Below are 22,829 nucleotides of genomic sequence, written 5' to 3'. Positions count from 1 at the left end.
ATGACCGCCTTCCCCATGTCCATCATTAGGGAAGAATCTTACTTCAACCCCTCTTTCTCTCCACCCCCCCCACCCCTCCACACACACACATAAATAATCTGGGAGGTGTTGTAGTTTATCAGGACTCTCATTTGAGATCAGCTAACCCAGCTCTGACAGGGAATGAAGCCTGGGGAGGTCTAGTCTGCTCTGCACGGTTCATTTCCATGTGGCGCAGTTTGCCATCCACAGGGCTGCTTGTATTTAATCTGGGTGTCGTGGAGAATTTTGTGTGTTTGTGGTGGAGAATTTTATGCTCCTGGTTCTTTGTAACTCTATTCCATCGCTGGCTTCCAGCAGGTTGTGAAATGATCCCTTGCATTTTGACACAGCGTCTTTCACGTCGGGAGGACGTCTCCAAGCGCTTCGCGGGAAAGCATGGTGACTGTGTGCGTTTTACTATTCGAAAATAAGAAGGGAGTTTTCGTTTCTCCCAGCGTCCTGGCCGACAATCCCTCAAATAAAATCGGTCGCTCGCATCATGGCAGTTTGTGCGATGTTGCTGTGTGCAAATTGGCTGCTGTCTTTGCACACAAAACACACAGTCGCAGCACTTGACAGTAAATTTCTATAAAGCGCTTTGAGATGTGCAGACGACGTGATAAGGCGCTGTAATAAGTGCATGGGTTGTTGAACTTTCTAAGTGACTTTAGTCTGTCTGTCACTGACCTCCCAATAAATTGTCCATTTGAACAATTAAATGACTTACCATTTCCACTCTGGCTCTGTTCAACACAGTGTCCAAACATAGCTGGTTTAGCCTGAATTCTGAATGCGTTGCTGGTGAAGCTGTTCACCCAGCTAGAGGAAGGAGACCGCATGTCCTGAAGGCTTCCTTTATCTCCACTTCAAAAGCAATTCCAGTCCTTCACAGAATATTTGGAAACCGACGTGCCAGTTAACGCATGAGCGAGGAGATACAAGTATCTTGTTCAATGATGATTCGCCTTGTGTGATTCTGATCCTTCTGTCGTTTGAGATAGCATCTGTGATCTGTTTAGTATCAGTGTTTGGTATCGATGAGATTGAAGAGAAACTGCATTCATGTCTGCTTCTTGTGATGATGGTGTGGGCTAACCTTTATTTTTGTTTGTCACCCTTAACTTTCTTGAGGTTGGACTGGTGCTGGGTACATATCCCAGACTGCTGATCAAAGATCACCCTCCATACTGTCCCCCAATTGCCTATTCTTCATGTGCCAGTGTTGGCAGAAAGAGCATTTGGCGTCCCATCCGAGACTTAACCCTGTCTTTTCCTGATGTAGACCACAAGATTAGTTTGCACGAAGAATGCCCTTCAGCCCATCCTTCCATGATACCTGAAACGAGTCCCAATATCCTGCCCTCAATCACTCTTCCTAGTAACCCTGTTCAATCATTCATCTCCCTCTCAGCAAAGAAACCCTTCCAGAAATTGCCCCTTTGCAACTTGAAACCCATGTGGGCTTGTTCTCCTATCTCGGTGTATCCTAAAGTATTGCTCTGGCTTCACTTCTCCAATCAAATGTTAAATATTATGCACCTCTATGAGATGTCAAGACAGATGGAAAGACACACACGCACTTTGTTGTGAGAGGAAGACGAGGGCTGGGGTGAGTGAGTGGGTGTGTGGGTAGGTGGGAGTTGGGGGGCTGGTTATGGCTGAATATTGAGGTGAGAGAGAGGTGATCTGTATAGCTGAGGACTCTGTGGGGCAGGGCATTTACCCCATGTCCCTGGTTGTTCCCTTTATTTAAATTCTCCTAATGGAATCATTGTTTAACGGGACTTTTGTTTAGAGTTGTCCTGACTACAGTATTGTACTCGGGTATTGAATAGTTTTGGTTGAACAATGTGGGTGAGCTCATCAGGAGAGATGGATGGATTTATTTCAGAGTGGGGTGGGTGGGGGATGGAGATTGCATGAATGATACGATCACATAACACACACGATATGATGGTGTGCGTACAAGATGAGGGTCGTCGTGTACATGATGTTGAAGGGATGGGGGCAATGACACCACAATTGCCCACCTGAAATTGCCCACCTGAAAACCTAGCTCTTTCGACCGAACCTATGGTCACCACCCAGTCCCTTCTCTCTTATGCTGTGTCCACTATAGTACAGGAATTAGACATTACCCTATGTGAAGAGCACTGTATCAATCCAAGTTGTGTGTTGTGTGTGTGTTGACCTCCTGATGTGGAAGGTGCTGTATAAATGTAAGTCGTCATTATTATTGACTGAAGTCCTATAGGTAGTGGTTAACATGCTCGCCTTGCAAGCGAGAGGTCCCGAATTTGATTCCCAGGCAGGGCGAAACCTCAGGCAAGTTTCCTTCCTCCACACGCCCCTGTTTACCTAGCGGTAAGTAAGAACCCGATTGTTAGTCGATTGAAGCATTGCTTTCCAGGGATAATAATCCCTTGAAAAAAATAATTACTCAATCCACTTCTGTTTGTGTGACACTGCTGTGCGCAATTGGCTGCTGGGTTTCACCCACAAAATATGCAGTCCCCCCACGTTACAATATATTTTGTGAAGCGCTTTGAGATGTCTCACTGATGTGATAAGGCACTTTATGAAATGCAAGGATTATTATTTCTTGTTGTTGGACGGACGCTAAACTTGCCAAACATCATAGAACATCCAGTTCCCCACAGCATCATCACTCGTCACTTTAAATTAGTCACAAATTAAGCAAAATAGGAATGAGCAAGGGATTCTGTTTTATAGAAGCGTGCTGTTTTACATATAAAGAAGTCAGGGTGTGTCACTGCATCCGTGGGCTCCCTCTGTGCTCTCTGCTCTCTGATGTTTGTCTGGTTTGGATCTTTGCCACATGCTGTCCAGTGAGTTCTGCTCTGGTTTAACTGCTCTCAGATTTCTCAGAGGGGAAGTGAATTGTCTTGGCTCACGCAATTTCAATATAATGGACTTTGTGGAAGTGACCGGGAGGTGAAGCTGCTTTTATTTATTTTAAGGCTTCTTTTAAGTCGGGCAGAGTTCAATAGCCTGTCTGGATATTCACTTTTATTTTATATTAACACCAAAACACTTGACAATGTTCTACTCTCTCATACTCTTCTTCCTACTCTCTTTTTCTCTCTCTCTCTCGTTTCCCCTCTCTCTCTTTTTTGAAGGCAATGGCTCTTGCTCTGGGGGACTGCCTAAGAGGTCACACTTCACGCTTGCCCTGAGATTGACTACCTGTGGGTGGGTCAAGGCAGCGTAGGGCATGCACATGTCACAGTTGGGGCTAGTATTGTGGCTCGTTGACGGCCACTCGTGTGCACTTTCAGGTGCAGGAGAGCGGGGCATTTGATCACAGTGAAAAGAAGAAAAGATGCCAGATTTCCCCGCCACCCCCCCCTCCCCCATCCCAACTCCTCCACCCTTCACTAATCCAGAAGCACTACAACCATTTGTAGCATCTGCTCAAAGGCTCCATAGAGAAACCCACTCACTCCACACACAGCCTCGAGTCTCTGAGTCTGTCTCGCTCCTGGCCTGCGTACACAGTACCTCACTGAGCAGTGCTCATACATATCTGCGAGCACTGCCCTTCTCTTTGCCAAACATGTTAGTAAAGGGAATGGTGATTACCATTTCCTTTGTTGGTAATCACCATTTTTTTATTCTTCTCTCTCTGTCCTGTTTTCAATGGGTTCGTTTCAGTCACAGTAACTCCGTGTGAGGAATTACATAAATGCTCACCTTGTTCGATGCCCTCAGGTTAACCATTGTCTCACTGACCCAAACTATGGGCAGCAATTTAGCTTTGCCGGACAGCAATGTCGATGGCAAGCCATGCGGTTAGATTCCAGTAGTTACCCCCAACGCACACTCTGGGGTCCCCAAGCCTTGGCCCTTGTCAAACTGCAACTAATACTTTCTGGAATTAGGTAAGCAGGGGATGTGTGCCTCGAGGGAGAGAGAGAGAGAGAGAGAGTGTGCATTCCATTCCAACAATATTATCTCTGGGATTTCTATGTGTAGGAGGAACGCACGGAATTCTTAGCTTGGTTTGGATATTTTTAAGCACGGTGATGGGTTTCTGCATGCGTCAGATACCCGGCTGACCGAAAAAAAAGCCCAAAAAAAACAACGGATCCAGGCTCCAGATTTACTCCCGTTTTCTCAGCTTTTCAGAGCATCCAAAGTTTTTGACAAATTTACGAAACTTGAAACCGCAACTCGAAAAAAGAAACTTGATCATCGAAACAGGCCTCAAAACGGCTTTTCCATTTGTGGGGGAGAGCAAAACCAGGGGCCCATCAATATAAAATAGTCGCAAATACATCAAGCAGGGAAGTTAGAAGAAATTTCTTAACGCAGAGAGTAGTGGGAATGTGGAACATGCTACCACAAGGAGTTGTTGAGGCAAATAGCATAGATGTATTTAAGGGAAAGCTAGAGAGATACATGAGGGAGAAAGGAATAGTAGGTTATGGTTGAAGGCTTAGTTGAGGAAGGGCAGGAGGAGGTTCATGTGGAGCATAAACACCGGTATAGACCAGTTGGGCCGAGTGGCCTGTTTCTGTGCTGTATATTCTAATGCATTCTAAAAGGGAAGACTGGGAATTTGCCAAGTTCTGCACGCTCTGAAATGCCAAGGGAATAAGTCTAGACCGAGGTAGATGGAATTTCTCCCCACTGGTCAAGCACTCTGGGACGCTACCGTGCGTAAGGGGTGCTATATGCATGTGTGTTGTTGTTGTTGTTGCTCCTGTGCCTGCCTCAGTGTGGGTGTACCTCACACTGACAGCTGCTGGCGATCTCTGTTACCTAATAATAATAATAGTAATAATAATCCTTGCATTATCATGTCAGAGGGATGGACTAGCGATTCCAAGTCCCGTCGTGGGATTTGAGCTCACAATCTTCTGACTCAGAGGCGTGAGTCCTGCCACTGTGCCAGGCTGACACACACCTGTTTGCAATGGGAAAAAATTCTTTATCACCCGATAAAGGAACGATCACTGGCGTGGTGGGAACCTGCTTGGAAAGTGACCCGCTGCGGGAGACTCAGATGGGCGCTGGGCTGAGATCAGTTGCCCAGTTTCTGTCTCTGCTGTGCTCTGTTTATCGATATCCTCCCGACTCCCTGTAGAACGTTTGTGGTAGACTTTAATTCTTGGCTGCGCTGTTTTGAGTGTGAAAACCGCTCGTGCTGTTGGATAACCTATAATTGCGCTGTAAAAGTTCTCCTTTTGCTCCACAATTGATCCACTGTTTCAGTGAATCTCCTGCCTAGAGGGCAGGTGGTGAAAGCATGTCTTGGGTGCAGGGCTGTGTTTGTAAAGAGAACCTGCTATTCTGATGACCTCTCAGGTGGATGTTAAACCCTGGTCAGGCCTGGCATTCTCTGTGTCCAAATCATAATTTATTATAATAATGATAAGTAATAATCATTGCTTTTCCTATCTTGTCTTACCTTTGTAAAAAGCTCTGAGGGGTTATCGAACGTGAAGGACGCTATCTAATTATAAATAATCCTTGGCCTTGATATAGCGCCTTATCATGTCATCTCAAAGCGCTTCACAGAATATTCTGTGAAGTGTTTTTGCTGTGTATTTTGTGGGCGGGAAAATTAAATTTAAATGCAAGTCAGTGTTGTATCACATTGTCTCAAAGCGCTTTGTGGGATTTCACTGTAAAGTGCAGTGCCTGTCTATAGGCAAATGGGTCGACATCCATTTGCCACAAACACGCTGTTTCTTAAGGCACTTTGTCCCTTTGATCTTTTCCTTTTTAATGTTGGCAGATTTTCAACGAGCTTCAGTTCAATGCATTATCTGCTTCGTTCTCTTTCTTTCTCTTCTTTCTTTCTCCCTGCAGTTTTGACCTTCGCCTACAAAAAATGCACAGTCACTGCACTCTGCACTAAATCTTGTGAAGCGTTTTGAGACTTCCTCCCGACATGAAAGGCACCGTGTCAAATGTGAGGGTCCTGATAGTTGTTTCGTTCGCTTGTCTCTGAAACCTCACACTTAATGTTTATTTTTCTCCCCACCCAAAGCTTGTGCCAGGAAGCACTGCGCACTGCGGCTTCTCATTACTAATAGCCTATAGCCGGCAGTCACGGTGAGGTGGCTTGTTCCCTTTCCCTCCTGCCCCCCCCACCCCCACTTCCGCACCCCCCCCCCTCCCTTGAAAAAAAAGGTTGGTGTCAGGTGGCAATAAAGCTTCTGCCTGGGATATGGGAACTTCTGGCCTGTGCTGAAACGCCCTGAGGCCCCTCGTTACAAGCTGCTTCAAAGCAACATCTCTCCCAGGGATAAAACCTTATCAGGTTTTCATCTTAAAGCCTGAGAGTGTCATTCAGGCATTAAAACACCTGTAGCTTCAGTCAAATCCCATCTCCTCTCTCTTTGTTGCTATTAACTCTTGTGTGTTCATGGTGGGGTATGTTGTTTTGTTTGAAAAGGATACAGCTTTCAGATTTGGATTACCGGCCTGATCCCTGGCTCCGTCATTTATAATAATCCTTACATTTGATATAGCGCCTGATCATGTCGTTGAGACGACTCAAAGAGCTTTGTAGAATACACTGCAAAGTGGATTGACTGTATGTATTTTGTGGGCGAAATACCGCAGCCAATTACCCACAGCAGTGTCCCACAAACAGTCGTGGATTGAGTGATGAATTTTTTTGAGGGGTTATTACCCCACTGGAAAGCGATCTGCCAATCGACTAACAAGCGAGCGGGTTAACCACTGTGCTACGAGATGGCACGTTATTTGCCTGATTGCCTCCCCCTCCCCCCTGGCTCAGGATCCGTTACTGTAAAGGGCTCTGAGACGCCGTCCGGCGGGGAGGGCGCTATATAAATCCAAGTTGTTGTTGTTGTGTACCTGAAGCCGGGGACTTTGAGTTCGCAGTCCGGGCTGACTCAAGTGAGGTGCTTGGGGGAGCATTGCATTGCCGGAGTTGCCATCTCTCGGCAATTAAAATGGCAATTTTTAAAAATAAAAAGCACTGCGTTACTTGAAAATAGAAGGGAACTTCTCCCTGTGTTCTGGCCAACTCTCCGGCCCGATAAATACTGACCATTCGCTTTCATGGCTGTTTGTGGGACATTGCTGTGTTTACAAATTAGCCGCTGCGTTCGTTTACAAAATACAGAGTCACTACACGTGACAGTAAAAATCAAGTGCTTTGAGACATTGCTGTGTGCTACTGCGGTCTTCTACAAAGAAAACAGTCGCTGTACTTTACGGTGAATCCTTTGAGGTGTCCTCATGACATTGAAGGTTCTTAGCCCGAGTCTACACCATGCACCTGAAACATAAGCTGCCTTTTTGTGACATCAAGAGCAGAGCAAAGCCTTGTGTATGTGTGTGTGCATATATATATACAGCGAGGGGCGTGTTCCTGGTCCGGTGTGTTTCTTTTTGAATGAACCTGTCCCGTGTCAACTCGCGCTTTTAAATACAATTGTGTGACCATCCAAAGGTTTTGTTGCTTGGAGATAGAGGTGTGTTCTGTGACGCACCGAGCATCATCGGGGGTTAGTCACTAGTTAAAGATTAAACTCCTCGGTGACTCGGCCAAACCCTCAAACCCGATCAAAACACCCAAAGCTGCAAAAAATTTCAAACAACAAGCCTTTTGTAGCGTTGAATTTATATACCGCCAGCGTTCAGTTTTACTGCAATGTCCCGAGAATGTGCACCCTAACAACAACAACAACAACATTTGCATTTATATAGCGCCCCTCGTGCTGGGTGGCATCTCGGAAGCGCTTAATGCAGTGTTAGAAGCCCTGTATTGTCAGAGGTGTATCGCATTGCTGGGCTTAGCATTGCATTGTCAGAGAGTGCAGTGGGGTTGGGGCGGGGAAAGAGACACCATATTGTCAGAGGTCCACTGCTCGGGGGAGGTGGGGGGGCTGATTGCCGAAAATGCTATCTTTCGGATAAGGCACTAAACCGAGGTCCCATCCGCCTGTTCAACTGGACTTTAAAGAATTCCCTTCAGGGTTGAATTGCTAACTTTAATAGAAGTGTCTGTGTGTGTGTGTGTGTGTGTGTGTTTGTCTGTGGGTGTGTTTGTGTATGTTTCTGCGTGTGTGTTTTTGTGTATGTGTGCGTGTGTCTGAGTTTGTCTGTGTGTGTGTATGTTTTTTGTCTGTGTGTGTGGGGTGGGCCCATGGCATTGCAGTCAAGGTTTGAGAAAAGAAAAGTTATTGGAGGGAAGTGCATCTTTGTGTTTACTCCAGTAAACCTCACATAAGTCATACCAGTTGGGACCATACATTCAATATGACTTATGCAAAGTAGGAGTTATGTCAAACTGGCATAGAATATTGGTAACTATTGACTCTTGAACTCAATAACTCTCGAACGGGACTTGGGCAGAGAGAGGTACGACTTAAGACCATTGCACCATTTATACAGATCAGACTTGTGAGAGGTTTACTGTAGTTGCTGTGAGTTGTGCATGAGATGTGGTGCTGATCTGGAGCTGAGGTCTGAGAGCTGTAAAGGGAACCCTGCGGAGCAGGGTGCTGACCTCGCTGAATGTGTGAGACCCTTTGACCTGCCTGTGCTCTGGAATCCAAAGCATCTCATTGAACCAGCCAGGCAGTGGATGATCTCAGAGGCAGTGTTTACACAAAACCTCACCTGCTGTCTGTCTCTTTCTCTTTCTCCCCCACTAACCTTCGTCATCGCTTCAAAGGCAAATCATGCTGGTTAAACTCTTCACTTAGCAATGTGTATTTTTTTGGGGGGGAAGGGGTGGGGGGGGGAGGGGGGAAGAGAGGAGACTTTTTTGAAAAACTTTTTTTTCAAATTCCACTTTGTTGGAGCTGCTGAGATCCCATGTCAGGTGGATGTTCAAGATCCCCATGTGGTTACTTCAAAAGAGAAGGGAGTTTCTCCCTAGTTTCCTGTCCGACAATTCCCCCCTCCCCACCCCCCACCCACCCCCCCCCCAACCACCCCGTTTAAAATTGGTGGTGCGAAAGGAAAATTGGCTGCCGCGTTCGCCTACAAAATCAAGACATTGCACTTGCAAAGCGGTTTTGAGATGTTATTGATGTATTTCCGAGAAACCTTGTTGCGGACATTAAGAAGGGAATAGAGAGGTGTATAGGAGATGAGAATAGGAGGAGTTGGGGGCCTAGTGTGGTGTATAAATACAGACATGAGTTGGTTCGACCAAACAGCCCTTTTCTGTGAACCTGTGCCGTGTGAACTCACGCTTTTAAATACAATCGCGTGACCATCCATTATGGTGGATTTCACATTCTAGATGATGTAGCAAATGCCACTATTATTATTATTATTAATTATCGATTCATTATTAAGGAAGCGCCTTTAAGAAACACTGTACATTGGAGCCTGGTATTCCACTAGTTTGGGTGTGAATCAGATAACAGTGCTCTGTGAATGGAATTCACAGCAGGAGTGCCTCACCAGCTCTGGGAAAGCTTGTAGTAACAAGCCACGTGGGATGTGTGAGCTGTGTGAGTGATGGGGATGTCGCAGTCAGCCTCTGGCTCTCACTTTATGGTCTGGGCAGTAACAGGCGGGATTTATTTCTCTCTCTGTCGCCCGCACATTGATAGGATTAGCTTTCAGTGCTGTGCAGGTCAGCCAGGCTGCGCTCAGACACTAACCAGCCTCTCCAGCCAACCCTGGGGCCATCGCTGTGCCATCGCTGTGTGACAGCGATAGCAGTTATATTATTATTATTATAATATTTATACAAGCTAGGCAGCATTCCAGTGTCGCGCCAGCTGAGCTGGACTTTATGGAAGGAATTAAGAACTGGCAGAACAGGAATGTTCAACGGAAAGTGTGAAGCTTCCAATTGTTTTATATTATATATAAAAGCAATTACGTATACAGTAAAGCACTCCAGGACGTTACCCTGTGTGACGGGCGCCATATAAACACAAGTTGTTATTAAACTCCTGATAACTCGTCGCTCCGAGGGAAAAAGGGCTCAGTGACGAGTTATCTGGCGTGGCCGGTTAGGCGTGTGTATAAATACATATATAAATGTGGCCGGGATATTAATAGCGTGATGACTTAAGTGAGAGTGACAAGTTAGACCAGGGTCATAGGAGCCTAAGAGTCTCCTGTATATAGCAATATATAGAGCAATTTTATGGAGCAGTTTAAACGCAGCTTTCTCCCATTGACCTGGCCAACAATTCCCCCCCCCCCCCCGATTAAAATTGGTCATGTATTTCACGGCTGTTATGCGGGATGTTGCCTGCCCCTTTCACCTACAAAAATCCACATTACGGTAAAATCCCGTGAGAGTCTTCTTGGCGATTCTGATTTTGATCATTTAAAAAAATTACAATGTGTGCAAATTTCCCCTTTTTTCTTATCCCTCCCACCCCCACCCCCACCCCCTTTTGTCCCTTATCTTTTCCTCCTTAAGACACTGAGCCCCACTTGGGAGTGGAGTGAGCACATGCTGTGCGCAATTGACTGCTCCGTTTCGCCCGAAAACGCACACAGTCAATACACTTTGCAGTATATCCTGCGAAGCGCGTTGAGACACCTCGGAGACACAATAGAGCCAAATATCAAATGCAAGGATTATTATTATTATTATTATTATTAATCACCCACGTGTCTGGCAGAGGTGTGGAAACCTGGTGGAAGTTAATGATTCTCTGGAGTAGCTGAGGTTAACCAGTAACAAACACAAAAGAGAGGACAGGGGAGAGAGCCCAGTAGAAGTTTGGATGAACTGCAGCTCAGCCTTGTGCCCAGTCCTGCTCTTTAACACAGCGTAGTTCACTCTTAACGGGCAGAGAGCTTGTTAGGCTGCATTCCACTGTTGCACCCCCTGAGCTGGCTTTCCGAACAGAGGAATTTACGAACTGGCAGAACAGGAATGTTCAGCGAAAAGTACGAAGCTTCAAACCAGTGTTTAAATGAATCTATTTCTTTTTTTAAACAATGAGTAACAAGGCAAAATGGTTATTGCCTCTGGCGAGGGAAACCAAGCAAGCGTGCGTGTGTGTGTGTGTGTGTGGGGGGGGGGGGGGTGGGATGGGGAGAGGGTAATCGCCAAGAGAGTAATGCAACCTTGTAACGCAGTGAGTTGCATCCGAGTGTAGTCACTGTCACATCGCAGGATAACGATAATTAAATAATGATCTGGCATTTCATACAGTGCCTTTCACGCCGGGAGAACATCTCAAAGCGCTTCACAGGACACACTGTAAAGTGCGGTGACCGTATATTTTGTGGGTGAAACGCGGCAGCCTGTTTGCGCGTAGCGACGACCCCGCCATGGAGTGAGCAACCGACTTTTATTTGCTGGGTGGCTGTTTGCGGGGACGTTGCTGTGTGAAATTGTGCTGCCGCTTTTGCCTACAAGCACACAGTCACTCCATTCCACAGTAAATCTTTGAGGCGGGATAAGGCGCGAGACCAAAATTCAAGGGTTGTTATGATTATAATAGAGCACTGGAGCAGGCATCTCTCACGAGATCCGTTCAAGCGCAGAACATCACCTCTCAGCTCAGCCCGTGTCCATATTTCACTCCCTTGTTTTGTAGAATTGTAGCAAAGAGAAGTGTGTGACCGGACAGAGTCCGATAGATCATTAACAGCAGCCGCTGCTCTAAGGTACAGTTTGCTACTGTTCCTTTGAATATTAACGATAATCTTTGCCTTGAGTTCTCCTCTGTCCGGTCGTCCAGTAACCAACGCGTTGTTAACAAAGTTGAGCCCTTTCGAAGCTCTCCGAGCTGTGTGGGGGGTGTGGTGGTGGGGGGGAGGGAGTATGCAGGAGCTTTGTTTTGCCAGCAAAGTGCCATGAGGCACACAACCGGACACGAGGCTTGAACCCGCAAATCTCTGCGCCCGTGTCCCGTGTCCTTGAAAATCTGCAGCTCGCTGTTTATACATTCGTTGGCTTTGGCACTGGAAGGAAACTGCAAGGGTAACTCTGTATCTCCAGTGGGGAAGGAAGCTCGTATCATCTGAAATTGTATTGCTGCGTTCCACAACTGTCTCGTAACTCTCTCTAAAGTAGTTTGGTTTGAAAAGGAGTATTGCATTAGTCAGGGAATTGCTGGTGAAAAATCGTTAGGTGCAGCGCTGGCAGCTATTGATTTGATACTCAAAGTCCCTTTAATGTATGGGATCTCGGTAACAGCAAACTCAGCACCTGCGCGCTCAAGCAGTTTTCACCTTCATCTCACGTGAGTCGAATACTTCCAGCACCGCTTTACAAATGTCATTTTGCATTGTGTATAAACGGAGCTTATCGTCAACGACGATAATGATAACTAATAAAACTAAGCCTTGTATTTTGCACGGCGCGTTATCGCGTCGCAACATTTCAAAGCGCTTCAGAACTTTCTGTAAAGTGCAAACGACTGTGCATTTTGTGGGCGAAACTCGGCAGGACAATTTGCGCACGGCAATGTCCCAGAAACGACAACAAGTGAAGCGAGTGGCCAATTTTATTTGGGGGATTGTTGGCCTGGACACCGGGGGGGTGGAGAGAGAGAAACTCCCTTTTTTTTCCCGAATAGTACCAGGGGATCTTTAATGTCCACCTGAACAGGCAGAGGATTAAAATCTCATCCGAATGACGGCACCTCCGACAATGTATTACCACCCCCCACCGCACTGCATTGCAGTGTCAGCTCAGACAATGCGATTCCAAGTCCCGAAGTGGGGCTTGAACCCCTCATCCTTCTGACTCGGAGGCGAGAGCGCTATCGCTGAGCCAGGCCGACGCACATTGCAGACTGCGGCTTGGCAAGGCGTCAGCTTAACCGCATTCCAGTGCAGAGAGAATTCCTCGCGCACAAACGTCCTGAGCGGTTTGGTAAAGGGCACTCACTTCACAAGACCTCGATAATGCCGGAGTTCCAGAGTTGCTCAGGCTATGCCTCAGTGAACACACAGCCAGTCTGGCACAAGATCTAGAATGTTAATGCCGTAATAATAATAATAATTAGTGATAATAATAATAATCCCTGGATTTGATCTTGTGCCTGAAATGTCTTCGAAGCATTTTACAATGTGACGACCGTTTGTAGGCAAACGCACCAATAATATCTCTCCTCACAACAGTGCCCATTCCCTTCGCTCCACCGGGTCTGGCCTCCTCCTCGTCCCCCGAATCCTCTGCTCCACCATCGGCGGCTGTGCCTTCAGCCACTACGCCCCGAGGCTCTGGAACTCCCTTCCCCACTCCCTTCGTCTCGCCCCCTCTCTTCCTATTTTCAGGTCTCGGCTGAAGACCTTTCTTTTTGACCGCGCCTTTGGTCACCTTCCTCCCCCTCCCCCCGGCTCCTCCCGCTCCCCCTGGCTCAGCCACGGGATCTGTTACTGTGATGCGCTCTGAGACGCCGTCCGGCGTGGAGAGCACTATGTAAATCCAAGTTATTGTTGTTGTAATAATAATCCTTGCATTTGATGGAGGGTCCTGTCACGTCGTCGAGACGTCTCAAAGCGCTTCACAGAATATCCTGTAAAGTGTAGTGATTGTGTTTTGTGGGCAATCATACAGTGAGATCCACCACCAACAGTGTAGTCAACGACCGCTTTTATCTGGGTGAGGGTGGATTGTTGACCACGACCAGGAGAGAAATGCCCTGGTCTTAGTCAACAAACCCACCGTGTTGTTTAATATGTGTTACACTGGGAGCTCAGGCTGATATCTCATCTCATGGGCAGACTGGGGCCCTTTTCCTAAAATACTGAGGCAGGTCTCACCGTTGGGTAACTCTGACTGTACTCCAGAGTCTGGTTTACACAATGTCTCTATCTGTCTCCGGTTTACACCATCTCCCTGTCTGTGTGTGTCTCTGGTTTACACAGTTTCTCTACCTGTCTGTCTACAGGTTACACAGCGTGTAACTGACCTGCCTGTGTCGCTGGTTGACACAGAATGTCTGTCTACCTGTCTAAATTTACACCGTCTGCCTGTCTGTGTCTCTGGAATCCCTGGTAGTGATCACACGGTGTAATCTAATCAAAGTCATGAGTAATATAAGCATCAGCTGAGCTCTCAGATAAGATTACGGCCTCGAAATGGCTCCTATTTTCTCTCTTAGATTTTTCTCTGATACGGTTTACCTTGACAATATTTATAAGCATTATTTGTAACAATAACAACAACAACAACTTGCATTTTTATAGCACTCTTCACGATGGACGGTACTTTGGAGCGCCTAAATTCTACGTTCCTACGTCCCTTCGAGTGAGGTACATAGGAATTGGTGGATGAAAAAATACCAAGGTCCATCTAGTTCACCTTCTACTGTCCTGGCAGTCACATGTTACAATAACGGAGATGTTGATAGCAATTAATTCTGCATAGATTAGTCTACAACACAGTGGAAAGTTTTGGGAAGCTTAGACCCCAAAGTTGCCTGGTTCTTCCGAGCCACACGATGCTTTACTGTATGTCATGTTTCAAATCACTCGTGTTCTGTATCCCAAAATGTTTGTTTTCTAAAAGAAATCGTTCTAACTTGCATTTGACTGAATTCGACAGGTCAGAGAGTTTAGGAGACGGAGCCTGGGAGCTTGTCTCGCACGTGCTCTCATGTCTCAATTCCCGCTTTGGTCTCGCTTCTGATTCCTGCCCGTGGAACCTCCTGGAGACCTCCTCCGCGGGTCGAAGGTGTTCGCCTCGGACCCGCGGTGGTCGGGCGGGCAGGAGTGGGACACCGGTGCCCCACGGGGTTTGGGCTGGTATCTCGGGGAGTGTCTCACGAGTCTGGTTTGTGCCGTTGCTGTGTTTCAGGGCCGTTGTCTCCCCCGCTGAGCTGAGATGGTCGCTCGATGCCACTGAGGGTCGGGGGCCGCTGCGATGGAGCTGAAGGTGTGGGTGGACGGGGTCCAGCGTGTGGTGTGCGGAGTCACCGAGGAGACCACCTGTCAGGAAGTCGTGATCGCGTTAGCGCAGGCCATAGGTGAGTGGCCGTTACCTGTCATCAGCTGGGATGGGACTGGACTGAAGTGGTGAGAGGTAGGAGTGGGGGTTGAGGGAGAAAGAGAGAGCACTCCCCCACAGCCTGTGCTGAGTTAGTTGATCTTCGGGGAGGGCAGCAATCTCTTGTGTTTCTAAACAGCTGATTAATTATTATTTTATGTCGGACGTTTCCTTGTGCTCCCTGCTTCGGCTGTTCTTCGTCCTGAGACACGCAGCTGTTCCGTGGAAACCCTTGTCCTTAGGCCTCCGTATTAATTACTATTAATTATCATTAATTATTAGTAGTAATAATAACGTCGCTCGCATCCAGATTCATTCTTGCACATTTACGCAGCGACTTTCACGTTGGGAGGACGTCCCAAGGCTCTGGACAGTCGAGGGTTTGCAACCGAGCTGGGGGTGGGGATCAGGAGGAGGGGTGTGGGGGGGAGGGGGTAGGAGTATGGACCGAAGGCGCGGTCAAAGAAGGACTTGAGCCGGGTCTTGAAGGAGACAAAAGCGAGGTGAACGGACTGGGAGGGAGTTCCGAAGGGCGAGGGGCAGAGAGGCTGAAGGCCGTGGAAGGCTTTGAGAGCGAGGACGAGTTTGACTGACTGCTGGAGGAAGGAAAGACCCCCCTCCCCCACCCCACAACCCCCTTCACACATCCCCGTCCCAGTTGTGATGCCTCTCGGTCTCTTGTGTTTGACTCTCGCTCTGTTTTCAGGTCAGACCGGCCGCTATGTGCTGATCCAGAGGCTGCGGGACACCGAGCGGCAGCTGTTGGCTGGGGAGAGCCCTCTCCAGCTGTTGACCAAGTGCGGGCAGTACGCCAACGATGTGCAGTTCATCCTGCGCCGCACGGGCGCCAGCCGCTCCGAGAGGCCCGCCTCAGACGAGGGCTCGGCCAGGGGTCCGGATCGGACGTTCGGGAGACCCGACCTCCCCGTGGCCCTCACCCCCACCCTCCCGGGGGGGACCCAAGCCCCGAAGCGTAGGGAGCCCAAAAAATCCTTGACGTTCACTGGAGGGACGGCATTGGGTATCACGCAGCTCACCGGCAGGGACAAGTGGCGGGAACGCAAGCAGAACGGGACGCAGGAGAGGACGAGGGGAGCGTCGAACAAGGAGGAACTATTTAAGATGATTCTTCAGCAGAAGGAGATGCTGCACTCGGTCGCTGCCCAGCACGAGTCCGTGGACCGGGAGATAACGTCCCAGGAGCAAGCCACTGTCTCGGACTTCGAGAGCGAACTGGTGCGACTGGAACGACTGGTGAGGGGGAACGAGGGGGAAATCCGGGAAGGGGAGTTTTGGGAGAACGAGCTGGAGATGGAGAGGAGCCGGGAGCACAAGCTGCAGGAAAGCTTGGGGGAACTCAGGAAGAACCTCAAGGAGAGCGTGCAGAGGCTGCAGGAGGTGAGCAGCCGGAGTCAGGACCTGGACAGGGAGCTAACGCAGGAGAGAGACACGGTGAGACGGCTCAAGGCTGCTCACAGACTCAGTCTGACTGGGACAAAAGAGGCCTCAGCCAGAATAAGGGCGGAGATTGAGGCCAAGGAGCAGGAAACCTTACAAATACAGGCTTCAATCATTGAGGTAGAAAGGGCCCTGGAGCAAGCAGTCATGAGCTCACAGGTGAGTCCTATCCACCCTTGTACTTCTTGTTTAAAAACGGCAAAAAAGTGGTTCCTTTAGTGTGTAGGTTGGCTTTTAAAATTTACTTATATATCCAGCGCTACACCAGAGTCCTGTGGAATCGTATTGCACTGTTTTGTGCTCAATTGGCTGCCGCGTTTCACCCACAAAATACAGAGTTAATTCACTCTACAGTGTATTCTCTGCAGTGCTTTGAGGCGTCTCAAAGACGTTATAATGTGCTATATGAAACGTAAGGATTTTTACTACTACAGTAAAACTCATGTAAGTCGTATCAGTTGGAACCAGAACAATTGAAACGACTTGTACAAAGTATGACACAAAAACTTGCATAAGTTTTATCATATGACTTCTGGGAAGTTGCGCAAGTCGGATTTTATATGACTAATGCACAATAAAATACATCTTGCATTTGATACATAACAGAAGGACATCTCCTCCCGCTTCACGGGATATAATCTAAAGTCCTGAAGTTCTGCCAAAAATGTCGATGATGTCGCAGGAGTGCAGAACCTCAATTCACTTCAGGTTGGATTTGAAAAAAAACTCACAATTTAAAAGGCGAAAATGGATCGCAGCCTAAGGCGATGTGGAATTTGGGGTCTCCTGGGAACGCTTTAGACGTCTGAGCTTGTGGCACGGTTTCGCTAGGCTGTCACCAAACTGTTACGAAATGTTAGATCGCTTTGTGCGCAGCTGATAAATCGCCCTTTTGTTTGACTCCTGTTTATTAATAAAATAAAGCAGGTTTTGGTCAATGTGGCGAGTGGACTCGAGCACCACCCCGTGGGTAAAGCTGCTCATTGCACAATTAAATGAAACTTCTTTTCCCCACTTATATTGTCTTTCCTTGTACTGCAATGATTATTATGATTGATAATTATACAATTGATAACAAGGAAAGACAAATGCAAATGGGGAAAGAAGTAATAATATTATTAATAATAATAATACTTGCATCTGATTCAGGATCTTTCACACCGTTGAAACGTCAAAGCGCTTTGCAGATTTTTTTTTACCGTTGTGGTAAAGTGTAGTGACAAACCCGACGGGCGTGAAGCGAATGGACCAATTTTACTCAGGAGAATTGTTGGCCAAGGCATGTTCGGGTAGACCTTAAAAATCCCACCCGACAAGAAAAAGGAGTTGCTCCTGGATGACAATGACCCCTGGATAAAAATCGGTCCCTCACTTCATGACCATTTATGGGGCGTTGCTGTGTGCATATTGGCTGCCACATTTGCCTACAAAATACACAGTCACTGCACTTGACAGTAACATTCCATGAAACCCTTTGAAACAGCTCAATGACTCAATAAGGCACTGTATCAAATCCAAGGATGATGATGATTTTTAATGACCAGTGTTTGTACTGATTATTTCCCCTCAATTCATATTGAGATGCGACGCTGAAATGTATCGTACATGATGCCGTGGAGCTTGATGATGAGCCTGTGTTGAGCTCGGGGAGTCTGGGGGTCTGTGGAAGCAAACCCATCCCAGCCCGCCTCTGGTGGGCGTTAGCTTGAGGAACGATTTCTCAATCCCTCTGTTTATTCATCATTTGCTGCTGTAAACGATTACAACCAAATTCCTGCTGAGCAACCATCAAATTAATCACAGTGAAAGCGTGGGGGTGGGGAGGGGGGGGAAACCCATTAACGTTGGCTCCAGAATAAAACCATTTGAGTCAGACTCATCATTCAATGTGACTGGCACCTGTCTGTCAAAAGTAGCACAGCTCGCTCTTTCACATTAATTGCAATCCTCTCTCTTTTTTCTTCCCTGTTATTGTTGACAGCAGCTCATCACTGGTACCTGTTACCGTCATGCGTATTTTTTTTACACAGCGCCTGACCAACAACTGAAACGTGTGGAAGAGTGATGATAATTGTATTTAGAAGTACTTCATTGTGTTCAGTACAGGTGTTAAATTGTGCGTGAGGGTGAGTGTGTGTGTGTGAGGGTGTGTGTGTGATTGGGGTGTGTGTGAGCGTCATCCGTTTTCATGGCAGATAATGATCTGATGCCACATTTGGGGACGACATCTTCTGCAATATGAATGGAGTCAGTGAGGAGGAAGTTACTGGGATCGGACATTGTTACACTCGTCTCATCTGCATCAGAAAAAAAAAAAATTCTTTGTAATAAAGTGGGTAACAGGGCTTTGAGAACACCTGTAGAAAGCTTGAGCGTTGCAGCTCTGGGGCGGTCCATTAAGTGGCTGCTATCTTCACCCCTCCCACCACCGCCAGTCTAATCCCACTCTCCTAAAACTAGGTGGGATTTCAGGCCCCTTAAGCCTCTGTAATGCTTAACTTATGTTTGTTTCCAATGGGGTTTTATAAATCCAAAATAATTTGATCACTCAATCCACTGCCGTTTGTGGGGACACTGCCGTGCGCGATTGGCTGCCGTGTTTCGCCCACAAAACACACAGTCAATTCACTTTACGGTGTATTCTATGAAGTGCTTCGAGACGTCTCGGAGACGTGATAAGGCGCTATGTCAAATGCAAGGATTATTATTAATTACTGTTGTTGGATTCTATTATTTGTTGGGAGTGTTTTATATACTGTTAAAGATGCTGGCGTGTCTGTTCTGTTCTCGACTTCTGAATGAGGCTCGTGTTTTCAGGGCAGAACGCAAGAGCTGGAAGAGTTAAACAAAGAGCTGAGACAGTGTAACTTACAACAGTTTATCCAGCAGACTGGGACCTCAGCGGCAGTGTTCCAATGGAAACCCGAGGACGAGGAGCAATTAAGCAACTTCGCACACCAGCTGCCACCCAGTCACAGGAACGGAGGTGAGAGAGCGCCTGGCGCTGCCCGCAACCTCGGTGGCCACGTCCCCCACCCCTCCCCACACTCCCTAACCCTCCCCAGCTCGGGCGCCCGGCCAACTGTGTAAAGCGCCTTGTGACTTCCTCCCGACATGAAAGGCGCTGTGTATAACTGTAAATGATGTTGTATAAACCTCAACAATTTTTTGTTTTGTTTTTGGGTGTTTGTGTGTATGTGCCTGTCTGTGTGTGTGTGTTGTATGTGTGTTTGTGTGTGTATGTGTCTGTCTGTCTGTCTGTGTGTTTGTATGTGTGTTTGTGTGTGTATGTGTCTGTCTGTGTGTGTGTTTGTATGTGTGTGTGTATGTGTGTTTGCCTGCGTCTGTTTGACTGTGCATGTGTGTTTGCGTGCCTATGTCTGTCTGTGTGTGTGTGTGTGTGTGTGTCTGTGTACGTGTTGTGTATGTGTATGTATGTGTGTCCCTGTCCTGTTCCTCCGTAGATATTCACATCTCTGACCCTGACTCACCTCCACGACCGACAACAAAACAGTTCCTGGGTAACCCACGCAACCTGCAGAATCCGCTGGTGTCCAGCCTGACCCCGGGAGGTGTGTTTGTTTGATCTCACGCTGACACCAGCCTCGCCGTGACCGCTGGCCTGTCCTGGCACTCGGAACGGTGATGCCTGATGCGAAGCTCTCTTTAAACTGTGAACTCGCCAGCGTTTTGAACACATGAACTTTTATTTCTGGGCTTTCTCTCTTTCTCTTTCTCTCTCTCTTGCGCTTTCTTTCATTCATTCATTCTCTCTCTCTCTCTTCCTCCCTCCCCGTGACGCTCTCTCTCTCTCTCTGTCTCTATATACTGTAGTCAATATGTATGTATGTAATAATAGGTTTGTACTAGAAAGCTATCACAAGGGGCTTCAGTCAATGCAAAATGTTAACTCAATTAACATTTTTCCAGGTTAGTTTTCCTTGTGCCACAATTTCCTCACGTGGGACTGCGATCCCTACAATAACACAGAATAAATCCGATTTTGTTCTCCATCTCCCCAGGCCCTCCCCGACAAGTGTCGCTGAACATTTTCTCAATTTTTTTTTCTCTCTCTCCCACCCCCCCACCCCCTCCCCCAAATGCTGGTGTCGAAGGAAGCTTTCCCAGACTTGCCTTTAGGATTTACTCTCGGAAATCCGGGATTCTATGTAAAGGACAGAGGTGCGTTTCCCCTCCGTGTCGCTCAGGAATGAGTTCTTGCTGAAGTGTTTCTTTTATAAGTAGACGTTAAAATAAAATCGCACCACAGCAATGCTGTAAAAGTGAATGGGTGCAGACTCAATGGGCTGAATGGTTTCCGCGCTGTGAGATTCCTACAAGAGCCCAGATTTCTGTGTTGAACATGGCTTTGCCACCCAGCGTTTTACACTCGCTTTGTCTTGGTTCCTTTTCCTCAACCTCCTGCTGGACCTGGAAACTTCACTGAAACCCCTGTTAGGAAGGTCTTATCTTGCGAGGCTTTTATTGTTTGAAGGAAGGTGTTCTCTGTGCCAGGGTTAGTGGTCTGTCCCAGGAAACGAGGGCACCCAGCTGATCTCCTGGAGAAGGGACTGTTCTGAGGTTAAAATTCCACCTGACTTACTCCGTTTTCGTAGCATCAGCACTGGGGCGAATCTGTTGATTTTTTTTCCGTTTCGGCTTAAGCCATTATTTTGGGGGTTCTTATTAATAATTCTAATAATTATAGTGATAAACCTTTTGCATTTGGTGTAACTCCTTTCACATCATGGGGACGTCCCAAAGATCTTCACAGGATATTATATAAAAATAATCCTTGCGTTTGATACATAGCGCTTTATCATGTCGTTGAGATGTCCCAAAGCGCTTCACAGAATATACTGTGGAGCGAATTGACTGTATATTTTGTTGGCAGAACACGGCAGCCAATTTGCACGGAGTAGTGTCCCACAAACAGCCATGATGTGAATGACTCAATTTTCACCGGGGGCTTGGGGGGGAATGGGGTGGTGTGGGGATTGTCAGCCAGGACACCGGGGGGAGAGAGAGAAAAACACCTCTCTTTTCCAAATAGCGCCACGGGATCTTTAACATCCACCTCGAAAGAAACGTACAGTGGGGGGGGGAAAAAACAGTTTTGAGAATGCTATTTTAAGATTTTATCAAATTTTGCTCTGAAATGCTATGTCGGCCGAGACGGGTGGAATTTTACTATCTTATTCCATGACGTGTCTGTCCTTTTCTGTTCTATCTGTGCATCGCGGATGCTCACAGCTTGCACTACACTTAAGTCATTCCGGAGAATACTGCGTATTGCAATGACATCGGCTTGTAGCAGATTTCACCTGCGTTGACGTTTTTTTTAAAAAAAACATTTATTGTACAGCGACTGTTTTATTTTGTAAACTTTTTTTTAATTTTAAATAAAGAACAAATGCAAAAGCGATTTTTTTTTAAAAGAGATGAATGTTCGGAGACTTACAATACACAATCTTTTTGTTTCAGAATTTCATCATTGGAGAGAGTAGATAGCTGGCTAAAACGGCAAGATACACTATTTGAAGCTGTTATCTGAATTCAGTTTGATACTGTTTTTTAAACAGGAAAGAAACCTCACCCAACAATGACATGTACATTCCAATTTACCTTTTTACATTAGCAGGTTGACTCGTTACATTTGCCTGGTTGTATAAAGATGTCTAACGTTATAAAGTATTTTAATTATATGCAAAAATAAACCAGAATTGCAAATTGACTTTTGTGTTCCGTAGTTTCTGTTTCCTTTTGACAGTCTCATGACGTGAAAAGCACTTGTAAATTTGTATTGCGAAGGTTACTGGATCTTTCCAGGGGGTTGGGGGGAAAAGTGGTAAAATGGGACTGCATTCCAGATAGTAACAATGCTGTGTGTGTAAAAAAAAAGAATTTCTCCTCATCTCCCCTCTGGTTCTTTTGCCAATCACCTTAAATCTATGTCCCCTGGTCACCAACCCACCTGCCAGTGAAAAGTTTCTCTCCATCTACTCTGCACTAGGAATCGCTGATAAAATGTCAGAGCCCTGAAGCAAGCAGGTTTATTGATGAGTGTCTTGGAGTTGAACCCACACAGGAAGCTTATTATTAGGGTTGTGGGCAGTGCTCTGCATGTGCTGCTGATGTTCTTTGTGCAGGTGGATATTAAAAGATCTAATGACGAAACAAGAAGAGAGTCGTCCCTGGTGACTGGGCCAATAACTCTCCTGGATGAACTGGTCATGAGTGGTTGTTTGTTTGTGGGACAATGTTTTTGAGTGCAAATTAGCTGTATTTGTGTACAGTCGCCGCACTTGGCCTAAGCCCGTAAATTACTTTTGAGACACTTTGGTGTGTTTGGCGCTGTGTCAAGTGCAAAGGGGCTGTGTTTGCAAGCTGACTGCACGCTGGACACAAACAACAA

At 46.9% G+C, this 22,829-nt stretch overlaps 1 protein-coding gene across 4 annotated transcripts in view; it reads left to right on the top strand.

Moving 5' to 3' along the window:
- The window catches only part of LOC103189082 (ras association domain-containing protein 8), a 40,262-nt gene extending 18,114 nt beyond the window's left edge, over nt 1–22,148 (top strand). For 3 of the 4 annotated variants that reach the window (XM_007909349.2, XM_007909347.2, XM_007909346.2), the window contains 5 exons: nt 14,768–14,936; nt 15,663–16,573; nt 19,232–19,400; nt 19,879–19,986; nt 21,899–22,148. In XM_007909349.2, the coding sequence (XP_007907540.2) occupies nt 14,834–14,936; nt 15,663–16,573; nt 19,232–19,400; nt 19,879–19,986; nt 21,899–21,921 (1,314 nt within the window). In that variant the 5' untranslated portion in view covers nt 14,768–14,833 and the 3' untranslated portion in view covers nt 21,922–22,148. The remainder of the gene's footprint in view (nt 1–14,767; nt 14,937–15,662; nt 16,574–19,231; nt 19,401–19,878; nt 19,987–21,898) is intronic. The other variant, XM_007909350.2, reaches the window with a different exon arrangement.
- Nucleotides 22,149–22,829: the final 681 nt, after the last annotated feature.

The sequence above is a fragment of the Callorhinchus milii genome, unplaced genomic scaffold (genome assembly GCF_018977255.1).
Source record: "Callorhinchus milii isolate IMCB2004 unplaced genomic scaffold, IMCB_Cmil_1.0 Scaffold17, whole genome shotgun sequence".
NCBI classification, from domain to species: Eukaryota; Metazoa; Chordata; class Chondrichthyes; order Chimaeriformes; family Callorhinchidae; genus Callorhinchus; species Callorhinchus milii.
The sequence above is the reverse complement of the archived record's forward strand: the minus strand, read 5'-3'. Positions and strand labels throughout refer to the sequence as shown.